At 54.7% G+C, this 26,195-nt stretch overlaps 2 protein-coding genes across 2 annotated transcripts; one reads left to right on the top strand and one right to left on the bottom strand.

The window, feature by feature from the left end:
• Nucleotides 1-1,078: 1,078 nt before the first annotated feature.
• M1AP (meiosis 1 associated protein) lies at nucleotides 1,079-13,431 on the top strand (the record flags this gene model as incomplete). Its single annotated transcript, XM_083366867.1, has 10 exons — nucleotides 1,079-1,100; nucleotides 3,265-3,548; nucleotides 5,363-5,548; nucleotides 6,823-6,997; nucleotides 8,366-8,545; nucleotides 9,558-9,705; nucleotides 12,242-12,383; nucleotides 12,624-12,833; nucleotides 12,919-13,062; nucleotides 13,297-13,431. The coding sequence occupies exons 2-10, from the start codon at nucleotides 3,297-3,299 to the stop codon at nucleotides 13,429-13,431; spliced, it is 1,572 nt and encodes a 523-aa protein (XP_083222993.1). The 5' UTR covers nucleotides 1,079-1,100; nucleotides 3,265-3,296.
• On the bottom strand, nucleotides 12,940-23,530 carry DOK1 (docking protein 1). Its single transcript, XM_083366866.1, has 5 exons — nucleotides 23,322-23,530; nucleotides 16,610-16,906; nucleotides 15,801-15,897; nucleotides 15,326-15,498; nucleotides 12,940-15,104 (listed from the first exon to the last, which is right to left on the bottom strand). Exons 1-5 carry the CDS (start codon nucleotides 23,388-23,390, stop codon nucleotides 14,079-14,081), a joined length of 1,662 nt encoding a protein of 553 aa, XP_083222992.1. The 5' UTR covers nucleotides 23,391-23,530; the 3' UTR covers nucleotides 12,940-14,078.
• Between the last annotated feature and the right edge of the window lie 2,665 nt (nucleotides 23,531-26,195).

Here is a 26,195-nt window from a genome sequence, read left to right as displayed (position 1 = left end):
GAAAATTCAGTCTGGGATTTCTGGCCCAGTAAACCAACTTGTTTTCATTCACTGACCATATCTCAGAAAGAATATGGCTGGCAGGCTGATCTAGTAAGAAGAGATCAACAATGTCTCGCAGATGGATTCATCCAAAATATTCTGATGTCACGCTGTACTTTCTACCATGTCGGCTTTTTCCTTTGGCTTGCAGTTGCCTTTTGGGGTGGGGGCTGAAAGCACACAAGCCGTGTTCTGCTGTTGCTCATGGCCATCAGAGCTTTGCTGGGGTGGTGGATAATTGATGGCATGCAAATAAAAACATGTATCTTCAATATGCTTTGATTGCTTTAGGCAGATAGGTTTTGGAAACAACACTATATCTGTGTGCCAAGGTGTTGTTGATATTCTGCATCTCCCATTGAAAGGCGGCACAAACATGCATCCGAGACTCTGTGCAAAGCACTGACCGCCTGGACAGCTACAGGGGGAGTTGCTACAGGGGGAGTTATGACGGAAACGAGGAGGATGAGAAAACGAGGAGGAAGAAAAGGTTGTGATTGTAAACTCCGTGCAGATGTGCTGGAAGGAATGTGCCCAAAGGAGCATTTGGCCAGCTAGTATTTTGCAAAATGCAGCAATTTAGGGGAAGCTGATTTAAGGCAACAAAACCCTCTTTTTCTTTTCCTTTGATTAGCAAGAGTGGCTGCCTTCAAAACACAAGGAGAAAAATAGCTCAATACACAGAGTAGAGGGAACAAACAAGATCTAAACTCTTAATGATCCAGAAGGCAAGTGTAAAGACTAAACGTGATCCATCAGAAAGTGATACGGATTCAGTTTTCAGCCAAGAAAATCAGGTGGATATTAACAACCAGGAAAATATCAACATAACCCCTCCCAAGTCAGAAAACTTCAAGCTACGAAGCTGAGGTCAAACGGGAGCGGCAGCTTCGAGGCTTCTGAGGCGGCTGGGCTGAAGCGGAACAACGATTGCCCGGCTGCTGCTGTGCCCAGAGGCCAAAGGGCAAAAGGCATCTAACGGCTGGAGGGAAGGGGGGGCCTCGTGTTACAGCCGAAGGAAAAGGGCCCCGGAGAAGGACGCTGCACTGCAACCCCCGGTTAGCCTCGGGCAGAGAAGGAGCCCCCCTCCCGAGCGGCGCGTGCAGCTGGCTCCTCCTGCGGAGCCCGAGCGAGCTTCCTTTGCACCGGAGCCCGCGGCTGCCTCGTCCCGGCCTCTGGAGCGGCTGAGCCAGAAGCCGGTCCGTCCTCCGGGTCGCTGGAGGCAGCCCCCCCTCCCTCCGTCCCCGCAGGCGCCTGGACCCCCAGGAGGAGCCCTTGGGAGATTTGGCCTTCCAGGGCCGAACGACGAATCCTCCGGGCTTTGCCCCGTAACTGGTGACCGGCCGGGCTTCGGCTCGCCTTTCTAGCAACTCCGCGACCAGGGCCGCTTGTTGCGACCCCTCGGAGCAACGGCTGCCGCCCAACTCTGCGCGGGGGGCTTTGGCCGTTGCCCCCGCGGAAAGCCGGAGCCTCCTGGGCTCCCCGGCCTCGCCCTCTGCCGCCCACCCGCTTCCTTGCGCGGCGGGTCTCCGGGGCGCCTTTCCCGCCCTCGGGGTGGCCGCCCCTCCCCCCTCCCGGATAGACCCCCCCGTCCGGCAAGCCGGAAGCGGAGCCTGCCCCGGGGTGGGGGTCCCGTCCAAGCCTTCGCTCTCGGGGCGCGCCGGGCGGAGGGCCGCTTTCTGGCAGGCGCCGACGGCCGTATCCTTGCCTCTGCCGCCGCCCGCCTACCCCCCCCACGCCTTCCAGCGGGAGGAGGCCCTTTCGGGTGGGGGGCAATTGCCAGGCCGGGGGGGCGCCGCACAGGCTTCCTCGTCCGCCGACATCGCCCCCCCCCATCCTTGAGGCGGGCTGGGCCTTCCTCGCCCGCAACTCCCGCGGCGGCGCCCGGGGGAAGCTCGGCCCTCCGCCCTCCCCGGGGGGGGGGGTCTAAAGAAGGCCTGCCCGCCGCCACCCGCAGCCCCGGAGCGCAGGGCCCGGCCTCTCCCGCCGGGCCAGGCCGGGGCGCTTTCTCTCGGGCCAGGCCGCTCCGGAGAAGGTGCGGCGGCGGCGGCGGCGGCAGCAGCCGCTCCTCGGCCCGCAAGACACACACGCACAGCCCGAGGCCCGGGACAGATTCACAAGGGAGGCCCGTTTCTTGGCCGCCCTTCGTCCGGGCGAAAGAAAAGCCTCGAGGCCCGGGCCCTCCCCCCTCCCAGGCTTTTCCCTCTGGGCTGGCTGGGCTGGGTGGGGGGCGGCACCGGCCCGGCCTGAAAACCCCCCTGTGCCACACAGGCCGCCTATATACAAATGCAGGCTTTTTAGTCCAAATCTTTGGAAGGTGAACGTGTGAGCGGCCTCCAGATGCACCCCTAGTTCAGACATGGGAGACGGGAAGGGTCTGTGTGTGGTGGTGGGGGGGCGTTCCTTGGTGCTCTCTGCGCCTGGTGGTTTTCCGGCAGACCTTTCACTGCCAAACTAGGTAACATCATCAGTGCTAGAAGGGAGTGGGGAGTTTGCTCTTATTTTTATAAATTAGAGTCCTAAGCACCAAGTTCAGAGAGTATCAAGGCCCCCACAGGTCAGTGCTGAGCTGCAAGTGTTCTCTTCTGTAGGGTCTGATGAGGCACAAGATCTCCTCTCAACGGCTCTCTGGACAATCCTCCTCGTTGAGCTGCCCCGGCCTTGACAAAAATACAGTCAGGTTGTTCTCTTGGCAGTTTGGAATTAACTGTCCCATGTGTGCAGTGGGGTTCACAAATCACTCTTTGATTTGGGGTTGGTGTAACGTGTGAACCCAGGCAATTCAACAAATCTTGAGCAAGCAAACCATGGTTTATGTAATGCTTAAACCTAATCTGTGCAGATAGAATTGTTTTGGAATTGTAGATTTGTATGGAAGAACCCCCAGATATGGTGAGACTGTAGCACCCAAAACTCCCAACAAGAATCCCCCTTAACTATTCAGGCCAAGAATCCTGGGAGTGGCCGTATAAACAGATTGGGATAGACCGGATAGAACAAACCTGAAGGTAGGAATCGCTGCATACAATGCCCGCATTCGTACCTCACGGTTTACTCTCTTGGGACAGATGGGGTGCTGACCTGCATCCAGTCTGGAGCTGCTAATCTTTGCACCCAGATGCTCCTCTTCCACCCCTCCAACATTTCTGGCATCCTCTATATCTGCCTTCATGGGTGACAATGCACTGAGAACAGAGTCAGCTCTTGACTTCTACTTTCCAGACAGCCACAATCTAAACTGTGTTCAGGAAACCATGAGTCCTGGAAGACAAAGACCTAGTGCTGCTGAGAAGTGCCCTGCCACCACCACTGCTCCTTCCAGGCAATCTCCACGGATCCTGGTGGTAGACATCCATCCTCCCCATTGGGACCACACCTGCCGCAAACTCTGTGAAGCCTTGGAAAACGTCTTCTGCTTAGCCTGCAGCCTGACAGGCCCACCCCGCATCCCTTCATTCAGCCTCTATGTGGTCCAGAACCAGCAGGAATGCCTGCTGCCCTTCGTGGTGAGTGCTCCCTCACACACACAAGCCCGTCTGCAGCTGAGTGACATATCTGAAGGCCCCTGTTCTACTTTTTCCTTAGTGCTAGCTATTATTCTGCTTTTATATGACTTTCGGTCCCTTGGAGTCTGATTTATCTTGCTTGGGAGCTTTTGTAGGTTACATTTATGGATCTCTTAAGAGTTTAGTGTTTCCATATCCATGGTGGCTGGCAGTCCAAAGGCCTAAGATACTCGGGTTCCGCATTGGTGGCTACTTTTTGTTGTGGTAAAGCTCATACCATACGCCCATCTTCTCACGTTTGGGTGTGATGCCATTCTTTGCCTGCTCCAATCTTCATTTGTACGTTAAACTTGGGCTTCCAGCTCTGGTTTATCAAGTACGCCCACTAAGCTACATTCTGTCCAGGTAAAGATGAGGAATGGTTTAATGTGGGGAGACAGAGAAAGGAGGAGAAGACAGGCTGGTAATGAAGATGCAAATTCTCCATCACACTACTCGCTTTAATATAGCCACCCAGTGTACTTGAGGAAGCAAGCTGCAAATCACAAAACCTGACATCTTTTGACAAAATGTGTTAGTCAGAAAGGGTGCTACCAGATTGTACCTCATTTTTGGTCACCGTAGACTGACATGGTTCTCCTAAGCAGTCTGGCTAAAGATTATTGTTAATTATGTCATTTTTCAGTCTTTATTAATCCATTCTGTAACTTTCACTTTTGAAGTCATTGGTGTTCTCTGAGCTTCTTTGTTAAGGAGACATTCCGTCATCCACCTGTCGCTTGTCAGTGCAAAGGAGAGTGCAGTTGGCTCCCTGTTAATATACAGTAGCTTGCGCTGCCAGTGTTGCTGGGCGTGTGGCTTCCTCCATGGTAGTTCCTTGATAAGGGTGGTTTTTTTTTCTCCTTAGTCTGGAGTTAATCCCTTCTTATTTGGGTGTTGGCTGTTGGCGAGGTCTTTTTCTTTCTTAACTTTTTTATTGTCTCTTTCAATGTAAAACTGCCTTTTACAATTGACTGATAGTGATTTCGTCTATCCCAATGGTATTCAAGTGCTGCTCCAGATGTGTTGGAGTTATTATTATTTAAACTTGTCTGCCACTCGATTCTGAACACCTCTGGGTGGCTCACGGCAATAAGGCAAATAAATTACAGTGAAGCCAGTGAAAAGTGATAGAGTGCGAGCCAGCCAGGCTGGATGGAGTGAAGCAAGCGCTCTCGCCCTCCGCCTCGTCTGCCAGAGGTGTGGAGAAGAGCCGGGTTGCCAGGGCAGCTCTAACCAATAGCAGAGTGAGGACTGTCTGGATCCCAGGAGGAACCTCACGCCAAGAGGTGGGATTCGGCTTGGCTAAAATCAGGGTTATTATACCTCCGTAGCATCCCCCTTGTTTGACTCACGGAGACAAGCTCACTCCTGACGTTTAAATGCTTCAGTGCCGCCTTTCTTATTTTGTCCCTTCCTCCTTAACAAGGTGGAAAGCCCAATGTTCCACTAGTGGAGTTCTTGCATTGGTTTTCACTCCCCATCATGTCGCATTTTCCCTGGTGCGTTATGACATCTAGTCCCTTTTAACTTTTTCTGATGTAAAACATAGTTTTCAGACAAACGTATTCAGTCCCAAACACGGGTGACCTCTTTCTGCTACATTTTACACTGATTTCAAAAGTAGTTCCATGTGACCAACATTTGAGCAACGTTTCTCAGATCCAGCCGAGGGGGGGGGTGTCGCACAGATGGTGGTGGAGGTGCCTTCTTCTCTGGGATATCTAGAGATAGGAAAGTGGTCTGTGCTTCCTTCCCCACTTTTCCCTCAGCAGGCTCTTAAAGGAGGCTTTGCTCGGCTGCAGAGCTGCTTTGGAGAGCTTGGGGCCTTGCCCAGAGAAGGGGTGTTCCAGCCCAAGGAAGACGCTGTGGTTCAAGCAGTGCTGGATGGGCTGCAGCAGTTCAAGCAGTACACTGGTCAAGGCATGGCCGGAGCCTGTCTGAGCAGCTCTTCTGTGGAGGTAAGAAGTGGGCGCGGCCAAAAGGCCGGAGGTCTAAGTGCATCTGAAGAGTGGCCCAAAGCGGAGACAAGGCAGAATTGCACAAGGGCCTTTCTTCATCTCATCAGCAGAATGCTGCCCTTGCCAGGATCCCCCATGGGGGTGTCACGAACAAACCCTGCTACTGTTCTTTGGGTAAAATCAGGTATAATGCTTTGGGCAACGGCATTCAGTTTATCTTTTGGACACAAGTTTGCCAAGAGTTCTCCCAGTTTTGTGGATTTAGAGTTGGTTTCACAGTTCCACCCAATGGCTGCTCAGAAATGTTTCTGCATGTTTCTACAATGAATTTTTCTAGAAGAAAATAATTGTAATGGCCACCTCCACCTTTTGAAAGAGATGTATTTGTCACTGTGTGTTTTTTTTTTTAGTTTTGCCAGCTTCGCTCATTTCTAATTGTACATGTCTTTCTGCTCTGCACCTGTGTATTATCTTATCATGTAACCATAGTGACTCCAGCTATGTCCAGCTATGTTTTGGTTTTAAAAAGTTTTGTGCGCATGCCTAGAAAAAGTTCTCACAGTTTTTCTTTTTTACTTTGTTCTTCTGCCTGATGAGAGAATGCAGTCGGTTTAGGTCTTTTGTTTTCTCATTAAACGTTTTACTATAGAACATGCCTTGGATTTCTTTTCTTTGATATTGGCCATGCAAATGAACCACGGTCCATCCTCCTCTGGTCGGACTGTTAATTGTTCCGTGGCAGTATTGTTATGTTTACAGGGCTTATAAGCTGCTCTAATCAGAACCAACCCTGAGCAGCATACAATCCCTTATCTGTAGGTTGCAATAGTAATAATTGTGCAGAATGATGTATATGTTACATCTTTCTTTACTGTATTTGGTACCTCAAGGGAAAAACACAGTCATGCAAACTCCTAACAGCCAGCTCTTGCCAAATGCACTCTTTCATGGGAAGGGGGGAAAGACAGAGAAGGCATGTAGCGCGGATTGAGTGAGAGGACATAGGGGGCCTGCCCTCTTGATCTGGTGGGGCAGACAGACGTTATTGGAATAAGGCATCCGGCAGAGGTTCATGTCCTAACTGTGAAGGGCTGTAAAGGTGCATTGAGTTGCATCCAGAAGCCAACCGGTCACCAGTGCAGCTCAGACCAGCAGGCGTGACGAGGACTGGGGAGCAGCCATCACGCCAGGCTCTGCTTGGGGCAGATCGCATGAGGAGAGTGAGTGTGCTGTCAATTAGGAATGAGATTCTACTACTAAGATTTTTCTTCCAGATTACAATCCTGACTAGCCAGCCCAGCAGAAAAATAGCCAACCAACTGGATGCTGGCTTGCAGGGTATTGACCTGGTTAGCCTCCACCAACTACAGGTGGTCGAGATTTCTCAGCGAGCAGTCCAGGAACCCTCCGGGGCAGGGTGGGGCAGAGATGAATCCAGCAGCAGTAGTGGTGAGTACAGCAGTCTATGCCTAGAAATTGGAAAATCTGACACCAGTTACACCTAACCCTGATAAGCGCATTCAGTCTACAGAACCTACCAGAAATGGAATCTGAGCACTAAAACCCATGACAATATCAGCCGTTCTCTGTCCCTTCTTGAAATCTCTCCCCCCCTCCCAAAAAAGCAGACTGGCATTAAATTGGCTGTTCCCACTGCCAGAGCAAGTGGCAGAAGCTCCCACAGCCCCCAAACCTGGTCTTTCTTCTCTTGCCCACCATTTCTTTCATTTTGTAACAACGTGTTGATGCAGAACCTGAAGCATGCCGCAATTGTTAGTACATTGCACCTGATCTAATAAAGGTACTTGCTCAATTTTTAATTTTGGAATTGATTCAGAATATTTTTTTTTTCATTTTTAAAAGAGTGAATCCAAAAACTGGCTAAGGTGCTGATTGTTGCCATCAGCTGGATAGCAGTAGATTGTTGCCACCTGCTGAAATCATTTGTTCCGGCTTCATGCTGTGTCAACACCATTACTCCAGGATCCCATTAGTCCCTGCTAGCTCTGATCCCATTAGTCTGTACGAATAATCAGAATCTTTGGCACCCCGGTGCATAATACTGTTGCTTTCTTCAAGCCCCTCTGAATGCAAGGCCTCTTTGCATCTCTTTTGACACAGGTCGGTCATCAGTGTAGGATCATACGGCTCACCAACTCTTGAGACCCATGACGGCCGCTTGAGAAAGGGGTCACCCTTCTCTGTGCGGCCACCTACCATGCAGCCATCCCCGGCTGACCTTCGGCCTCTTCTTCCTCCCACTGCTACCGAGGCCTGCTCTGAATGCAGGCAGGCTGCAGGCTGTCCCCATTTCGATCACGTGGTCACAAGGGCACTGCAACAGCTGTAATGTCCAGGACCAGCTGTAATTACCATTTCTTCAGCCCTGTCCTAACCCTTGATCTAGATTCTTGGTTCCGTTAATGGAGCCCAAGGGAGTCTTAGGGCCTGGTTGTTTTGGCGTGCCATGCCCTCTAGCACCGTCCAGCCTTATCTCCAGGGTGTGAGGGGGAGGGGTCTGTAGACAGTTTCACAGCCCCCCTTTCTGGCTTGTGCAGTCTACAGCACGAAAGGCAGGCTGCTGGCAGTTGCTTTTTTCTGCAGTCCTAACTATCCCTTGAAGTCTGTACCTGCCCTGCTTGGTTGCTGTGCCAAACCGGACAGTTACTGAGCTACAGACGACAGACTCAATAGCTCCTCTGTGGAACTGGATCAGCAGCTCCTCGGACAGTCTGAGCTTTCTGCGTTGGCACAGGAAGAACATACTTTCTTGTGCCTTTTTAAAGATGTCCTATTTAATCTCATCTTCCCTTGCAGAGAGCACCGCAGTCTTGAACACGGAGGTTGATCTACACACTGTGGAGAACGATGTGGTGGCCTTAGAGGACTTTTTCAAAGCCTGGCTGCACGTCCACCACGCTCCCGATCAAGAGCACCTTCACCTCCTGCCGCCTGCCAGGACCCCCGGCTGCCCTGGGGCACCCAGCAGCGATGCAGGTACTCTCCCCTGGCCCTCAGGTGCCGGCGGGGGCATCTGTGACACTCTGGTGCTGCTTCCTTGGCAAAGAGTCACAGTAAACGAAAGCAGCAAACTATAGAAGAGACCAGCAAGAAATGGTGTTTTACCCCCCAGGATGATAAACGCACAAGGCGTTTTCTTGCTTGCGAGAGACTCGAGTGTTGTGTGTTCCTGGCTCAGGATATTTTTGTGCACTTCTGAGTCAGCGCATCTTTTGTCACAGAGAAGCTAGGAAAGGACTCCCTAAGGGCATAAGGGTGCCCTCTGCTCCCCTGACGGGCTGTCTCAGGAAGGGGAGACTTGGGAAATAGCCTCCCTCGCAAAAGGCCGCATCCCGGCCAAGGTCCTCGTTTTTCTTTTTTCTGGCCAAATCAGGCTTGTTACATTTTTTTTTAACAAAAGTGGTGGGAACAGGCTGACTGCAACTATAGCTCAGGAAAGATGCCAAGGATACTAGTCTTTACCGAGTTGCAGGTGTTCTTTTTCAATTCATCTCCTTCCTTTTAGTTATGTATTTAATTTAGAAATAATCCATCCTCTCTCTGGAGTGGGATCCTCCTGCAAGGCTGAAAATCGGAAAGCAAATCCAGATTAAAGGAAGGACTTCTTCCTATCTTCGGAATTGGCTCAGGCCACCATTTTAAGCAGTTTGAAATGGGGCTTGGGCCACCCCTGGAACAAGATCAGGAAAGCCCCTTCAGATCCAGGGGCCGGCCACCTGGTTGACCCCTGTGGGAAACGAGGCTGGGCCACCGGCTGTTACTTTGGGCGGTGGGTTCTCGAGTCTGGGCATCCGCTCCTGCCTGCTCCCACCTTCTCCCACTGCAGCACAACGGGAAGCTGAGCCGGGGCCCCCCTCCATACACACCCCAGGCTCAGCTGGGCAAAGGAAACTCAGGGCTAAGGCGTTGCTGGACAAAGAGACAACACGCCCGCCGGCTTCAGCGATGTGACCCTTTGGCCCTTTGCTCTGCTCTCCTGCCTCTGCAGCATGGCTGAAGTGTGATGTCCAGGAGAGATTTCTCAGCCCTGCCCAGCTTCCTGCCGCTTGTGAGGGTGGAACAGGAGGAACGGACAACGCTGCCAGTCCCTTCTGGATGGCACCCGGCCTGGCCCCGCGCAGACTGAGAATCCTCAGGTACCTGACTGGGTGAGGGTCGCTGTGACTCACTACACCTGCTTGCTGACAAGGACGTTTGACAATACTGCCGATGACGGCACGGTTAGAGCGGTGAACAGCGTCCCCCCCCATTCGTGCAAATCTGGTGCAGGCACTCCGCAGTCATTTTGGCTTTGGCTGTGACAGACGGGATCCCTGCGTTGTGTGTCACACGCTTGGGGGCGAGGGGAGGGATTGGTGGTCAGAATATCAATTTCACGGGTAGCCTCAGAAGTATTCATAGATGGATGGCAGACCTCTAGCCAGCCCAGGCTTGCGTCGGCCCCCCACCCCGCCTGTCACCAGGAGAAGCTGCTCCAGAGCCAGCGCTCAGTGGCACATCAGAGCTATTTTTGGCAGTACCACTGTTTTCATAAATAATTCAGTTTTGGCTGGGAGTGGGACCTCCTCCTCCTCCTCCTAGAACAGGAGGAGCAGGAGGTCTCAGTCAGGGGACTCCTCCTTTGGCAAGTGTGGAGCAGCAGCTTTCCTCCTCTGGAAAGTGGGCTGCAAAGAGCGGCAGATCTTTCAACTCTGGGCTGGGAGATGGGCCGGCCTGCTTGATTCAGGGATCGGCATCTGGCGAAGGACTCTTCCTCACGGCTGCGCCTTCCTCAAGTGCCAAGTTATCACCCTGGCGTAATTTTCAGTGCCGAGATGGCGGTCTGCCTGTCTAACAAAGCAGTTCACACAATTGAAGAGCAGCACGTGGGAAATGTCTCAGCCCAAGCAGCCGAGCTCCCGCTTGCCTCTCTGACAAGGCACTCCCCTCTGCTGCACCCCAGGACCATCCATGAGCAGCATGGGGCCCTCCCTCCTTCTCCCTTGCATTCACAGGCCCGTCACAACCTCTCTGCTCAGAGCAGGCCTGGGCAGGCAAGGGGAGGAGGCACCTGGCTAACAGGGCCCAGCCATCGCTCGGGATGCCTCAGTGACCAGCTGGACGGGAGCAAGCCGAGGCAGGGGAGCTCTCACCATGCGCCCTCCCTTCCCCCACCGAATGGCCAGCTGGCACCTGGACAGAGATGGGTTCAGTGGCCTTTCTGGGACTCTGTCCCCAAAGGGAAAGTGGCAGAACTCTTGGCAGTTCCGCCCCAGGGTCAAATATACCGGGTGGCAGCGCTAGAAAGTATTCCAGGAAGTTTCTAGACGGCCGCTTGCCAAGGCAAAAGGGCACAGCCTTCCTCCCACGGAGAGTGTGGCCACGCGGTCCTTCCTGGCAGAAGCCGTGGTGCCCTCCTGGAACTTGACAGCCCTGCTTTTCAGCTGGTTGTCTGAAAGAGCACACAGTGTGTGTGCGCAGCAACCAGTTCAGTGGTGGTTCAAAAGGCTGGCCTGCCTGTGAGCAGGGGGAGCCCCCTCCAAGGACAGAATGGGCCACATTGAGCTTTTCCCACATCCAAGCACTCTAGGTAATATTTATGGAAGAAATTGGGAAGCCTGGATCGGACCCACCAGTTAGGGCCTTGCATAACAGACTGTTTGGGTGCAGTCAAACTCTGCCCGTGGAGCAGCGCAGATGGAGATCCCCCCAAAGACCAACTGAAGACCAAGGAAAGCATGTTGAGGGGCCTTTGGAAGAAGCCCTCCCCACTGGTTGGACTGGAAGCAATTAAGCAGACACGCAAGAATCAGGAACTTTGAGGTTTATTACAGAAAAGCTCTTTTGAAAAACTTGGAGCAGCCTCAACTCTTTATTTTGCTGAAATTGGCATTGCAGTTCCTGCACTGCTTCCTCTTCCCCAAACGGGATGGTCCTCGCTTTAGGGCCGAACCGATTTCCATCCCAGCCGTAGATAAAGCTAAGGACACGCTAGGGGACAGGAAACCTAGCCTGCGTGGTCAGTCAGGGATGTCCGTTATGGGGTGGGGGTTTTGCCTCAGCGGATGTCCAGGCCTGGCCCAGACCAGGACTCCGGCTTTACAGCTCAGCCACAGGGAATGGGGGAGGAGGCTGTCCGCCCTCCATTTCCAAGCATTTGTGCACCAGTTGCACCATTTGGGGCTCTGCAGCTCTCCTCTCCTGCGACCCGCCTGCTCTTCCCCCCCACCCCTCCTTCTCCTTTGCATCGGTCAGTTAACCAGCTCTGGAAGAGCAGGAAACCCACCCTCTCCACCGGCTGCTCCCCTCCCCGCTGGAAGCCGCCTTCACCCTGAACAAGAGAAGGGAGTAAACAAACCTCTGTGGATGAGCCTTCCCCCCACCACCCGCTTTCGTCCCACCCACCCTAAACCTGGCCAGCCATATTTGCAAGGCAAGGGACAGTCCTCACCTTCAGGAGAGGAAGCACCATCGCCAGGGTAGCAGCGTGCTCCGAAGGGGGGTCTGCACAAGCTCCTGCCCCCAGGTGGGGAGAGGGGTTGCAGCCTGCCTCTACTTTGACTCATTTCCACCCATCTGCTTTCTTTCGCACCTTCCTGGATCTCCAGCCAGTAACCTGCGGGGGGGGGGCATCATGATGTTCGTAAGAGCAGCAACTGCCTGCTCCCCACTGGCGAAACTTTCCTTTCGCAGGGCGCTGAAGGCTGATGGAGTCTGTGCGTCCCTGCTTTTTGGTCTCCCGCTAGTCGTGCGGCCCACAACCTGCTGGCGTCTGAGCTGGGACGAACTGGAGGCCAACCAGCAGAGATTCCAAGCCTTCTGCCACTGCCTACGGGTGAGTGAGTCCCAAGGTGAGGGTCTGCAGCGGGACGGGCTGGGGGAAGGGCCGTCCCGCTGGCAGCTCTGAAGCCACCCAGCCTCTGGGGCAGATAGGAGAGCTCCACAGGTTCTCCGGCAGGCAGGCTGACTACTGCTGGCTGTGTGCCAGTGGCACCTCGCCCATCACTCCTCTTTGGCACGTGGCTGGCAAGGGAACTCGCAACATGACACCCAGGGCACCGGTTTTGTCTTCCAGGAGCGGGAGTGGCTGCTGCTTGCCAAGTACGAGGCCTGGGGAGGGCCAGACTTCAGCGGACGTCTCGCAGTAGGCACCTTCCAGGTCCTGCTGCCCTCGGACTCCTCCACCCTTCTGCTGCGCCCAGTGGTGGCCCGAGAGCTGCTTCTGCCTTGCAGCTTCCCTCCCCTCCCTGCTGACCTGCCAGAAGCGGCACTGGCTGAGGCGGAGGTAAACGAAGAGAACAGGGTACCCCTGCAGGGAGAGGGGCACCCCTGCCTTCCCCTGGGCACCTACTCGGCCTCTCCCGCTCTAGGGTGTCCTCAACGGCCTGGAGCTTGAGGCAAGCTACAATCCCCTGCTGGCAAACGGTCATTTGTACCAGGCCCTGAAGAGGGGACTGGGCCGCCTGCCCGCCTCCCGGGTCCAGCGCTGGGCACCAAGGCAGTGGCCCCGCCAGGTACCAAGGGGCACGGGGAAGGAGGGGACAAACGTGGGACCGCCAGCAAAGAAGCAACCCAGGAGGCAGGGCGGGCTCCAACATGGCTGCTAGGGAGGGCAAATGCAAACCGCCCCCCCCAACACCCGGGGCACCTTCCAGGATTTGGGATTGGCTCCGTTACTAACGAAGCAGGAAGGGCGGGAGGCCCCCCCCGCAGTTGCCCCAGCAGTGATAGTGGTTCTTCCCCCACAGCAGGGGGGCCGCATGCATCCCAGCAGGGCCAGGGCCACCGTGGCCCCGCTGCAGGTGGGCGTTCCGCCGGCTGGCTCTGGCAGCCTCCCCCTTTCTCCGAGCCAAGGAAAGGCGGTCCTAGAGTCCAAGATGTAGCCGCCTTTGTCCACGCCTCTCGGCCACGGAGGAAGCAGCCTGCCTTCTTCACAGCCACAGGGCATCCTCTGCCAAAAGAACCAGAGCCCCCGGCTCCAGGCCGGCTTCTTTGGCAGCAACCCACACCTCCCCACGCCCAGACCAGGGGGCATGGGGAGGGGGGGTTGGATGTTCCCCGCAAGCCTTGGGCAGGAGCAGGGCCAGCCTGTGCCCAGCCTGGGCTCCATGGGGAAGCGGGTGGGAGGGGAGGAGGGGCCCGTTTGCGGCACTGCCTGGTTTCTGTTGTTCTGCCCCCTTCCGGCCTGGCTCAGCCACATCCTCTGTGCCAATAAACCACTTGTGACAGCCTGAGCGAGTCTCCTTCAGCTCCTTCCCGCCTTCTCACTGCTGAAGGCTGCAGTCCCAAAGAAGCGACGTCCCTGTGGGTTCCCCAGGAGTGCCATCCTACCTTTAGGGGCCTTCCCGTACAGCGGCTTCCTGGCTTGGCCCGTGGGGCCCTCAGGTGAGGGTGGGGCCCTCTCAGAAGAGGCAGCATTTGCTGTCACTTTGGGGGCTTGCCCCGCCTCATGCGAGAGTGCGTAAGCGTCCTCTCCCCCCACTCCCCAGAAAGAGCCTTTGGATAGACTGCTCCAGCCCAGCGCCCCTTCTCAGATCTCCCCCAGGTCTTCGTACACAGCGGCTGGCCGGTTCTCGTCCACCGACTGCTCGGGTCCCAGGGGGCCGGGGGCCGAAGGCAGCTTGAGCACACGGCTGTAGAGGGGGTCGCTGCCGTTGTTGCTGTTGTTGCTGTTACGGAGCCCCTCTGGGCCCGGTGTGGGAGCTGCTCTGGGCTTGCTGGCCTCTGGCTGAGCGGACTTCTTGTGTGCTCGGGGGGGCTTGGGGGCGGGGCTCGGCCTGGGAGGTTTCAGCCCGGCCTTTTGGTAGAAGGCAGGGACAGCATAATCACCGGTTCCGGGAAGGCAGGGCAACTCATAGCCAGCTTGGCCCTCCAAGCCCTGAGTCCGCCAGGCCTCACAGGGGAGGCGTGCCTCATCATAGATGGCGGCCGAAGTGGGGGTGGGCCACTGGGCCCTTCCCTCAGGCTCATCGTAGATGTGCTGCTTGCCGCTCGGGAGCCCGTGGTCCCCGCCGGTCCATGGCTTGGGCTGCTCCTCCAGCAGGCTGGAGCCTCGGCCCGGCCCTTCTTCCTCACGCTGGCTGTCAATGGGGTCAGCGTAGAGGGAGTCCGGCTGGAGCCGCGAGCCCTTCACCGCATCCAGAGGCTCAGAGTAGACGTTGGTGGTGTCCTCCAAAGAGCCAGGCCTCCCAGAGGGGGGAGGCCACAGGGAGAGGGGAGGCCATTGGTTCTGCCCTTTGGGCACGGCGGCTTCCTTGTCCTCCCCGGCGACGCTGGGCCTGGCTGCCAGGGCGCTCCTGTGTGCCCGTCTCTCCGAGGCAGCAGCGCCCTCCCCCTCCAGGCTGAGGGAGTTGGCCAGGGTACTCTGGAGGCAGGAGACGCCCGGGGGCTCCATCTCAAGGGAGCTGCTGCTCTGCCGGTGCTCTTCCACCTGGGCCTTCTGAGCCTGAATTGCAGCCTCCACCACGTGGAAGATCTCATTGCCCTGCTTGGTCTCAAAGGTGAAGTTGCCGGGCCCGGATTCACAGCGCCGGCCAGCTTCGAAGGAGAACATCACCTGCCATAGGGAAGTGAGGCCCTGTGGTCAGCCAGGAGCACCCCAGGGCAAGTGGGGCAGCCCCCGACGAGCCTTCCCTCACAAAGCCAGTGCTGGGATACGTTTCTCTCCCTCTGGCTCAGCGAGTCCAACTTTTCCCTGCTTCCCAGATGTCGGGGTGGGGTGGGAGGAACAAGGCAGAACCCCAGGGGGCCAGCTCTTCTCCTGCCCGACAAGCTCACCTTGTCCCTGCCGTATCTGCGAAGGAGGCGATAAGGCCACGTGTAGAGGGGCAGGCTGGAGTGGGGCTCCCTCAGGACGAGCTCGTTCCAAGAGGCCTTCAGCACATACTTCCCTTGCAGCTTGCAGCGCTCAGCAGCTTCGGTCTTCTGTACGGTGACCCAGAACTCATTCACTGCAGCCAAGGGGAGACTCAGAGTGGACGGCTGTCCTTGTGGGGAGACCACCAGGCACCACCTCCCCATCCCTGGTAGAAGGGGTGGGGGTGGGAGAGCACATACCACACTCACAGGAGCACCCTGCGGTTCCTGCCCACCTCCGTAGCTCCCAGTGCAGGGTCCAGTTTGAAAACCAGGAGCAGTCCCACCTCTCGCCCCCACGTGTGTTGCCGCTATATGAAAGCTGCTGAGGGGGACCAGCTGGACCATCCAAGCTACAGAAGGGATGTGCTGGTCACGCTCAGCCCTCAAGTCCTACCTTCTTCTCTTGAGCAGTAAATGGAGTTTGTGGCCATTTCCAGGTCCCGATCTCCAACCGCCTCTGTGCCAGACGGGGTCATTTTCCCAGGGTTAGTCTGCAATGAGGGTCACAAAAGGTCTCAGTGGCAGCCCTGGCCTAGCACTTGAGCAAAAAGCTGATTCTTCCTCAGTTGCCCAAAGGCCTTGACAGGATTGGCAACTGCTCTGGTGTCAAAAGTTCAGATCCTGGTATTTGGTGGCCTCTGCAGAAATCCAATGAAGCTCTCCAACCCAGACAGAGCTCTCCAGATGAACAGATCCTAAGGGTGCCAATCCTGCCCCTCGGGAGCTCTTCCTAACAGTCTCTAGGCCCACCTAGCACTCCAGAATGGGAGCTGATGGCTTGAGGCCTCCAGATGCTTGGAGAGAGCTCTGGCATCACCCACCCACTTTCTTCACCGTCTCCTCACAGGTCTCCTGATCCAGAAACTTGTTCCAGGTTTTTAAAGTAGGTCCCCTGAACTAGACATAGTGCTAAATTTGGGTCTGACCAAACCCAGAAGCTTTTGCTTGGTGACACAAATTCTGGAGGACTCACAAGAGTGCAAGGAGGGCGCAGCTCGGCCTCTCAGCCTCACACTGCATGCTCAACTCACCGGTCAGTTTCTCAGGGCTTTCTTCTCCCTACCTCCCATGGACTTCTGTCGCTGCCGGTGGGGTGGCCTTGCCTCCCCCCCCCACTTTCCCTCCCCTAAAGCCATCCTGCGTGGGTGGGTCTATGCCCAGAACGCTTAGCTCTACCTTTGCTTCAGCCCCTCCCAGGCTCACCAAAAAGGCTGCCTCGCAGAGCTTCTCCACCCAGTCCGCCGCCTCCTGTGGCTCGGCAGCAAAGACATACGTGCGGCTGCTGGTCTCCAGGCAGAAGGCAGCAAAGCCCTCCTTGGGGGTGCAGTCCAGGGCAGGAGCCACACTCACACAGTCTGCCAGCCGCACAATCTTCTTGTCCAGCCTCTTGGTGTTGATCCGGTCAGCTGGAGCAGCCCCCTCCTTGCAGTCAAAGAACTCCAAACGGGCCACTCCGTGAGGACTTGCTGGGTACAGCACAAACCAGCTTTTCTTCCACCGCTGCAAACAAAGACAGGCTGTGACAGCAGATCAGGAATGGGGGAAACCAAAAAGGAAAAAAAGATTTCTTGGACTCCTTTCAGTCCGGAGTCAGGCCTGCCGATGGGACAGAGACAGCCTTGGCCACACTCATGGATGCTCTCTGGCAGGACAGGGGCACTGCAACCATCCTCGCTCTCCTCGTGCTCTAGCCGCCTTCACCGACCAGGGCATCCTTCGGGGCCGGCGGCAGAGTTGTGCACCGGTTCAGCTCCTTTCTCCAAGATCAATCCCAATTGGGGTTGATAGGGAGCTAGAGACGCAGCCCTCGACCACCCACAGGGCTCGGCATTCTTTCTAACATCTACACGAAGACCCCTCCGTCACCATGGGTTGAGGTGTCACCACTAGGCTGATGATACCGGCAGCTTCCTGCTCCTTAAGCAGGAGCTCTGAGTCCAAGAAGACCCACAAATGGCGCACCGGTCTTGGATGAGGAAATGCAGCTCCATCTCAAACGAAGCCCGGAAGGTCCCCAGAACGGGTGGTCCAGATTTCTGCTGCCACTGAGTAGTGCCAGGATTGAGCCTGAGGAGGTTCTACCTCATTCGGAGATTGGGAGGGGATCTCCAAGGGGTCAAGATGGATCATTTCCTTACCCAGTGGTTTCATGTAGATATGTTGAGATGGTGAGTTTGGAGCCCTGTGGCACCCCGACAAGTGAGGGGCTGTGGACTGGACCTCTTCCCCCTCCAGTACTTCCAACCCCCTCGCCTTTTCCGAAAAACACTGCAGTCCACGGCCTTGAAGGCTGCCCAGAGATCAAGAAGCACAAGGATGGCTACATCATCTCCATTCCTGCTCCCACAAAGATCATCAACAAGCATGACCAGGAGGAGCCTGAAGCCTGGCTCCAGATAATCCGTTTCCTCCAGGATCTCCTGGGGCTTTTCCCTGACCAAACTCTCTACAACGTCCCTAAATGGAGAGCATACACCACTGTTTCCTTTAGAGCTGAAGGAACCAGCTCCTGTCCTGTCTCGGAGAAGCAGACACCATGGTGTGGATTCAACCAGGGGCCGCTTCCCAGACGAGTATACAAACTCAGAAGGGACCCAAATGTCATAAAATCCCATCTACTTCACTGGGGGTCAGACTCCAACTCATCCCAGATAATATACGCCGGGCACCTCAGGTGGGCCTGTCCAGAGGAACTGCCACTCTGAGCAAATCTGTGTATCCACAGATAAGGAGAATACTCTTCACAGTAATCGGACAGATGTCCCTGTGCCTCATCCTTCCCCAGCAGGGATTGAATTATCTTAAATCAGGCTGCCTGCCGGATGGCTTGTGGCAAGCACAATAAAAGTGGAAGAATTAATAATTCTCACCTTTTTCAAGCATGTGATTCAGAAATGAATCAGAGGCCACTGAAGAACAGAAAAAGCACTCAAATAATTAGGGGCTACTTCTTAAAAAACATCTGCAAACCCAGAAGCCGGAGTGGACAATGGCATCCCGATTCTAATTCTAGACTCTAGAGAGATCAAAAAACAGGGAATGGCCCACCACTCTCTTCCCCAACTGCTAGATCTAGATCCCTCTATTCTATCTAAAGGCAGATGGATTTTTCTTCCATGGCTGGTGCAATCCCCTAACCAAAAAACTTGGCAACTCAGTCCATTGTGGGGTAGCAATTCCACGGCCAGACTACGGATTGTCCTTCCTCGCCCTGGTCCTGAACCACTTCCTCGTGCCAGAGTGAGAGGACAAACAGTATGATCCCACCACCCAGTCACCTTGCCCATCCAAGCCAAAAGACCAAGAATCACAGGCCCTTGCTTGTTCGTGGCTATTTCTGTCCCTTAGTACAGTGGCAGTCAAACAGTTTGGATCATTCTGCAGATTTTGATCAAGAAAGAATAGCGTTAGTCTTTCCAAATTACCCCCAAGGTGGAATCTGCCCTTCTCGTGGAAATAGGGGGTGGGGTCAATTCTCCCATATGGGGATTGAAAGTGCTTTGCAACAGCAAAATAAAGCGGTAAAAAAATACTAATTCACATTAATCCAGCAAGGGTTAGAATAAATTGGCATTCAACCAGTCGATTTAAGATCATAATGAAAAGAGAAAACGTGATATTAAAACCGAGGCATGCTTAAGAGTAACCAACAGCTGAAGGGAAAGGATGGAGACTGAAGCCTCTGGCCACTCCTACCAAGAACTGCGACCATCGAGATTCCTCTTCCCAGTAGGTCCACAGTCATCTGAGGGTCATCTTCGGTCATTTGTAGTTGCTCCCATTCAAATCTGGGGAGTGGGCCACCAAAAAACCTACTTTGGTGGCAAAATCAGCTGTTTCTCGGCAGGAGAAAAAAACTGCCTTGCCACTCAGCACGCCATTTTCAGAGGACGTTCTCATTTACAGGGTTTCAAGGATGCTTCCCTTTTTAGCTCAGATGCCATCATTGTCTGCGATATGAGGAACCTCTTTCCTTCCGGACACACTTTGCCTGCCTGCCTGCTTGCAGGGAATTGCATTTACCACTTAGAAGCCCGTTTCCTCCTTGTGGAGTCCTCAAACTGGCCTCCTCCGATATGTTCCCCCACTAATTCTGAACCTTGAGAATTTCATAAATCACCAATGTCAGGACAGGACAATGAAAACTTCTACTCCTTTTTACTGCAAGGATTTAGTGTTAATACCTGCCCCAAAGTGGATCCATTTCCAGGTCTCCACTTCCGAGATGAAGAGCTTGCAGCCAAGGCAGGGGCTTGACCCGGGCAGCAGAGGAGCAATCCTGAGACAGGCTGAGGTCCCTTATCGCTTCCTTCTGCTCCTTCTAGGGAAGGTTCTTGTTTTAAAATCAGCAGGGCTATTATGGCTTAGCTATGTCTTAAGTTTGTTGCCATTGTGATCAGTTTCCAATCAGTTCAGTAGCTCTCACATTTTGTAAACGGTCCTGAGGGGCACGTCCAAAGCTACCTAGCATAATTGGGTGGGGGATCGTCATTTATAGCAGTACTATTTATTACAGATTAAATACAACCACATTTGGGACATAATCTGTGGCCTCAGGGATTAATTATTTCGGATTTTGTGCTACAACTCAATATTGCCCAGAGCCTTTCTGTCTGATGGATAAAACTGCTTCCCTATTTTATTTTATTTTCTATTCTTTTTTCACTTTTTTCACTGTCTTTCTATTCCCAGAGTACTGGCTAGGCTCGATGCAGTCACTTAAAGGGAGTTTGGGGAGCACTTGCCGTTTTGGCAGATTCCTGCTTCCTTGTCCTCTTAGCACCCTACCGCTCCCTTTCCTGATCTTCCTTCAAAGGTTGAATTCAGAAGTACCATATCAACCAACCATCTCCTTCATCCTACCAGGTTTCCTTTGTGCAGATATGTATCCTGGCCCTCAGCCTTCTGGGGTAAGCATCAATGCTGCTCAGGAAATGATTTCACCCAACAGGAAGTTCTGGTTGCCACTTCCAAAGCTAACTGGTTTCCCTGTGGTAACTACTCAAAAGCGTATGGATTTATTTTATTAAATTTCTAAGGTCACTCAAATCTGCACCAGCTCTGGAAAGATAAGAGCCAAAACTAAATACAGATAAAATACCAATAAGAAACCCCAAACCTCTGCCCCAAACACCATCATTTCTAACCGAAACTTTCAGAGGACAGCCTGCTCGCCCAACTCAAGGCCTGAGGAAAGGGGCCGTGCCCTTTTAAAACCAGTAAGGGGGCTGGGCATATTTGATGCGGTTCCAAAAGGCAGGTACTGCAAGAGGGAAGGGCTGCCCCGCCAGATGGCACTGCTTCAGTGACAGGACCAGGAGAGCCATCTGCCAGATGTTACCAGTGGGGCAAAAAGCAGCCTTAGAGAGTGCAAGGAAGGGCTTCGCAACCGCCTTGAATTGCACCCAGAAGCCCTCTGGTGAGAAAGGGGTGGTGTGGTGGTGATGCTGCATGAAGTAGAGAGTAAGGATAATGACCTTGACAGAAATATGCACAAGGTGTTACCTACTATGCAAAAGGAGCTGAAAGCATTTTTTAAGTCCAGAGTAAGGAGTTATGCAGATGATACCACTCTAATGGCAGAAAGTGAAGAAGAACTAAAGAGCCTCTTGTTGCGGGTGAAGAAGGAGAGTGCAAAACTTGGGTTGAAACTAAACATTAAGAAAACCAAGATCATGGCATCTGGCCCTCTCAATTCCTGGCAAATAGATGGGGAAGAAATGGAGGTAGTGACAGATTTTATTTTCCTGGGCTCCAAGATCACTGCAGATGGGGACTGTAGCCAAGAAATTAAAAGACGCTTGCTCCTGGGGAGGAAAGCCATGACAAATCTAGACAGCACACTAAAAAGCAGAGACATCACCCTGTCAACAAAAGTGCGTATAGTCAAGGCTATGGTCTTCCCAGTTGCAATGTATGGCAGTGAAAGTTGGACCATAAGGAAGGCCGAGCGCCAAAGAATGGAGGCCTTTGAGCTATGGTGCTGGAGAAGACTCCTGCGAGTCCCTTGGACTGCAAGGCGATCAAACCGGTCAGTCCTAGAGGAGATCAACCCTGACTGCTCTTTAGAAGGCCAGATCCTGAAGCTAAAACTCAAATACTTTGGCCACCTAATGAGAAGGAAGGACTCACTGGAGAAGAGCCTAATGCTGGGAAAGGTTGAGGGCAAGAGAAGAAGGGGACGACAGAGAATGAGGTGGCTGGATGGAGTCCCTGAAGCAGGAGGCGTGAGCTTCAATGGACTCCAGAAGATGGTAGAGGACAGGAAGGCCTGGAGGAACATTGTCCATAGGGTCGCGATGGGTCGGACACGACTTCACAACTAACAACAACAACAAGGAGTTACATTTGGAAGCAGCCTCTGATTCATAGGAGAAGGAACAGCACAAGGAGACTTGCAAGATTCTGATATTAGAGCCAATCTCAATAAAGCGGTTGCAGCCGCTTTTCTTGTGGAGTTGATTCCCCGACCTGATCTACCTTTATATGGCGGCCATATAAATTGATTAAAAAAATAAAAGAGGAGCCAGCAACCTAGTTCAGAAATGAAGGTGAAAAGTTAACTAGCTCAATAGTCACCTTTGACTGAGGCACGAGAAAAAGTGAGCCGGTGATTGAACAGCAACCTGGTAAGGAAGGCCTAACCTGGATACCATGGATACCAGAACCGGAAATGGGCAAAGCAGCCACAAGCAGCCCTGCTTTCTGCTCCATGCCCTTACAGCCCCTGCCAGCCACAGGGGTGAGTAGCTGGCTGCTGCCTCTTGCCCCCTTCAGAATTAACCTCAGGACCAGAAAGCTGCTTTCTTCCACTCTGGAGCCTAAACTGCATTTCCCGTGTGCAGGAGACAGAACGAGCACCCCCCCCATGAGAGTAACCTCCCCACCGGCATTCAGGAAGATCTTTGGGCCCAAAGAGTTGTCAGCTCATGCCCCCCCTTTTTTTAAGGGATGGTTTTTCTCTTACACTGTGCACTGCTTTAATAGAGGGAGATACTTGTTGCGTAGATTTCTTGTGTACACTAGCAGTTTTCAAACTTTTACAAGTTGTACTACAGGGCAGCCGAAGAAAAATTCAAGGATCCCCCAAGCAAGAAGCAAAGCTCTAGCGACAGAAAACTGGCTGCGTTTTTGTGCTCTCCCTCCGCCTGCCAGGAACCCCCACCCCCACCCCGGTTCTGCAGAAGTTTGAAGAGCCAATACACAAAGCAGGTTCAGCCCAAGAGCCAAAGGTGGGGTTTTTCTACCCCCTCCCCTCTCCCCCCCCCCGCAAAAGGCCGAGAAACCACCACAGGCGGGCTGCGGGAAAGAAGTGGAGGCGAGCCCGCCCCGGGTTGCAGCCCAGCAGGAGGGTCTTCCTCACGACTGTGCCCTGCGCCTGCCTCCTCCTCCTCCTGGGAGCAACGCCTGTCCTGAATTCAGCAGCCCGCCAACCGGCACCAGGGCGGGGCACCGGCGGGGGGAAAGGCTAGCACGGCTCGCGGCTCCGTCTGCCCCGCGGTCCAAAAACCAGGAAGTGCGAGCCCGCCGCCGGGCTTCCTCCCCGAGAGCGGAAAAGGTCTTGCCCGGGCCACTCTCCGAGCGGCGCGGAGCCTGGTCCGGGAAGGAGGAAGGGAGGGGTGCGGGCGGCGGCACCGGGACTCCGTTTGGGGCAGCGCGACGGTCCTCCGGCTCTGCCCCAGCAGGGGAGCCTCCCGACCAAAGGGGGCGGCCTGGTCGCCGCGCCGAGCGCACTTCGGGGGAGCGCTTCCCCCGCGCGGCGGGAGCGAAAGGGAAGGCAACGGAGGCGGCTGCCGGGCAAGGGACCGCCCGTTCCTCCCGCCTGGCTGCAGGGGAAGGGGAGGGGGCGAGGCGACGAGGAAGGCGCGCAGGAGCCCGGAACCCCCGACCGGAGATCCCCGCCTCGCGCGACTACCTTGGCCCCCAGGAGCAACCCCGGCGGCTGCTGGAGCAGGAGCGGCCCCGACTTCACCGGTGGGTCCATCCGGAAACTGGGCTGGGCGCGACCAGGCACGGCAGGCGACGGCCAAGCGGAGCCACTCCGGATCCGTCGGAAGAGGGCGGGCTCCTCGAGGGCGCGTCACGCGCCCCGCCTCCCCCGGCCAGGGGCGGCCGCCGGAGTGGGCTGCGCGCAGCTAGCGGGCCCCGGAAGGAAGGCGCCTCCGAGCGCGTGCAAAGCGCCGAATCGGGCTGGAAGGAAGACGCTTCACCCGCGCTGCGGTTCCAGACGCGCTCCTTCGGGAAGCAGAAGGCTGCGCTGGCCGGGCGATCTGGCCAATTATAGACCCGGGACAAGAGGCTCTTGGGGGAGACCCATTTTGCTCTGGCTTGGGCGGCCGAACCGCCTCGACCCTGTCCTGGCAGGAGATGGAAGCGGAGGGAAAGGAGAAGCTCCGGCCGAAGGGTCCTCCTGGACTCTGAACCGGGGCAGGAGCAGCAGCTGCGGACCTTTGCTTCCTCCCAAGGGCTTCCGGGAGGCGCTTTTCATGCCCTCCGAGTTGACCACTGAAGGGAAGGCACCGAGTGAGAGAGGCCCGAGGCACCGGGGGGGGGGCGGCCCCCAGACTCAAGTGGGGTCCCGGCTGCTGTCTGAGGATGGCTCTTGGGCAGATGGTTCTGGCAGGACTCAACTCTGTCCTGTCATTGGTTAGTTATCATCCTCCCACTCGTTCAGACTCATGGCAGCCTACCAGAAAAAACCTGGGGCACAACATTTATGAACAATAAACATCCCCCCTCTGATCTGAACCAATTGACCTCTGACAGCCAACGATCTCCACAGGCACAAGCCAACAAACACCAACCAATAGCATGCCAAGACAAATGAACTGGAACCATCACTCTTCTGCTTAAAGTTGGTTATAATATCCCAGCGATAAAGAGTGGCCACCCTCTGCCCCCAACAGGCCTTTGCAAGGCCACCTCCTTGGGGTGAGCCGAATAGGCCCCACTGCTGGAGCTGCAGCAGGGAAGTTTCCCTTCCAGACATTGCCTCTGGGGCGGGGGAGGGCACTTCCGGCTGCTGCTGCTTCCTTGGTGTGGAGGGATGGACCCTTAGAGGCCCACACCAGCCCTTGGAACTGGTGCCCCGGGGTCACCTTGGATAGGTGGATCACTGCAGCTGGGAATTGTAGCTCATTGCAAGTGGAATCTGCCTTTGAAAATGGGCTGGAGGCTTCCCTTACAGACTGGGCCTGGGCGCTTTGAAAGTACAACTCGGTCATACGCCCCTCATTTCTGGCCCCATGCTAAAAGGAAAACTTGTTGAGAGGAGCCCCTAGAGCAGGGGCTTTTTGACTTTTATGACTTGTGGACTTCAACTCCCAGAATTCCTGAATCACCATGGCTGGTTCAGGAATTCTGGGTATTGAAGTCCACAAGTCATAAAACAGCCAAGGTTCCCTCCCCCTCCCCTAGAGAAATCAAATAAATACCTCTGGTAGCATCGTGGGGGACCTCAGTCTGGATGCCCTCATGTGGGGCTACCTGGATTGAGTCACTTTGTGACACCCCCATCTTCTGAAATGACACACACACCCCTACACCCATGATGCCAACTTTATTCTGCTCAGGGCCAGGTTAATACACTTTGTTCTCTCACGCTTTAAAATAGTAATGTTGACTTCTGTCATGCTGCTATTCAGATTTTATGTAAATTGGGGTGTGTGGTTTTTCTTGTCCTACGGTCTAGTGTTCTGCTTCCTGAGTCTGATTTACCTGTTTTAAGCTCCCCTGAGGAAAAAATGGTTCTAAAGGGCAGATGCAAAGGCTGAAGTGAACGAAATGTAATCCTGGTAGTTTTCACACCAGCCCCTTCGGTGGATGATGCAAAGGCGAGTGGGAGACTGCTCAGAAAGAGGGGATGACACATCTTCCACCGCCCAAGCAGATCAGCTACATTGGACCCAGAAGGACTTGGGGCAGAGCCTGTAGAGAAGGCGCTGGTGTGGAACATCCTGCACCCTTGGAAAGAAGCATGTAGAGGTTAATGGACCGCCTCATCAAGCTTGACAAAAGGTATTAATTCCAGTGCCTTCCTTATAAAAAAAAAATGCCCCTGCATCAAGAGGATGGATTGGATGGATGGATGGATGGATGGATGGATGGATGGATGGGAGAGAGCCAGCCAGCCTGCCTGCCTTTTGGTCTTGCTGCTCTTCAATCTTTTTATGGATTCACCAGCAGAGAGACTAGCCTGAGAGGGCTTATGTTCTCCTGGGGCTGCTAGCAGATGTCCTGCACTATGCAAAGCTTTGCCAGCTGCCAGCTGCCTGCCTCAGCCCAGGGCCTGGGGAATAGGCCGTTCTTAACGATGGCTTGAAAGTGGGCAAGTTGAGGGAGACCCAGGTCTCCAGAGGGCAGGTGCGGCCACAGGGAAGGCCGGGGTCCCACTGAGTGATAACGCTTACTCGATGGGACCAGGGCCAGCCACGTCAGTGCATAGGATGGGCACAGACCGCGGGAGACAGGGGTCCCACAAACAGCTCAGTCCCAGGCTATGAAGTGCTTTGTGGTGAGCAGCTCAAATTGCACCCAGAAGCCAAGTGGCAACTAGTGCAGCTCCCATGCAAGGCTGTGGAGGGCTGCTCACGCCCCCACACTCAGCACCGGCTGCCATTTCAAAGAGGCTTTCGAGGGCAGCCCCACGTACAACACATGGCAGCCCTCCACAGACAAGGTAATCAAGGCATGAAGGGAAGCCTGGCTCTGTCAAGGGTAGTCAAGCATACCGTCCCCAAACATAATATTTCCCCTTTTCATGCCTAGGGTTGGAAGACTCTCTGGCTGC

This window comes from Vipera ursinii, assembly GCF_947247035.1.
Source record: "Vipera ursinii genome assembly, chromosome: 7".
NCBI classification, from domain to species: Eukaryota; Metazoa; Chordata; class Lepidosauria; order Squamata; family Viperidae; genus Vipera; species Vipera ursinii.
This window is presented reverse-complemented; position numbering and strand designations above follow the sequence as displayed.

Coding starts and splice junctions, on each gene's coding strand:
- DOK1 (XM_083366866.1), bottom strand. CDS start 23,390: ATGGACCCACCGGTGAAGTCGGGGCCGCTCCTGCTCCAGCAGCCGCCG. Junction 16,907..23,321: donor GGTTGCTCCTGGGGGCCAAG/GTAGTCGCGCGA, acceptor CTTTGTTTGCAG/CGGTGGAAGAAAAGCTGGTT. Junction 15,105..15,325: donor GCAGATACGGCAGGGACAAG/GTGAGCTTGTCG, acceptor TCCCTATGGCAG/GTGATGTTCTCCTTCGAAGC.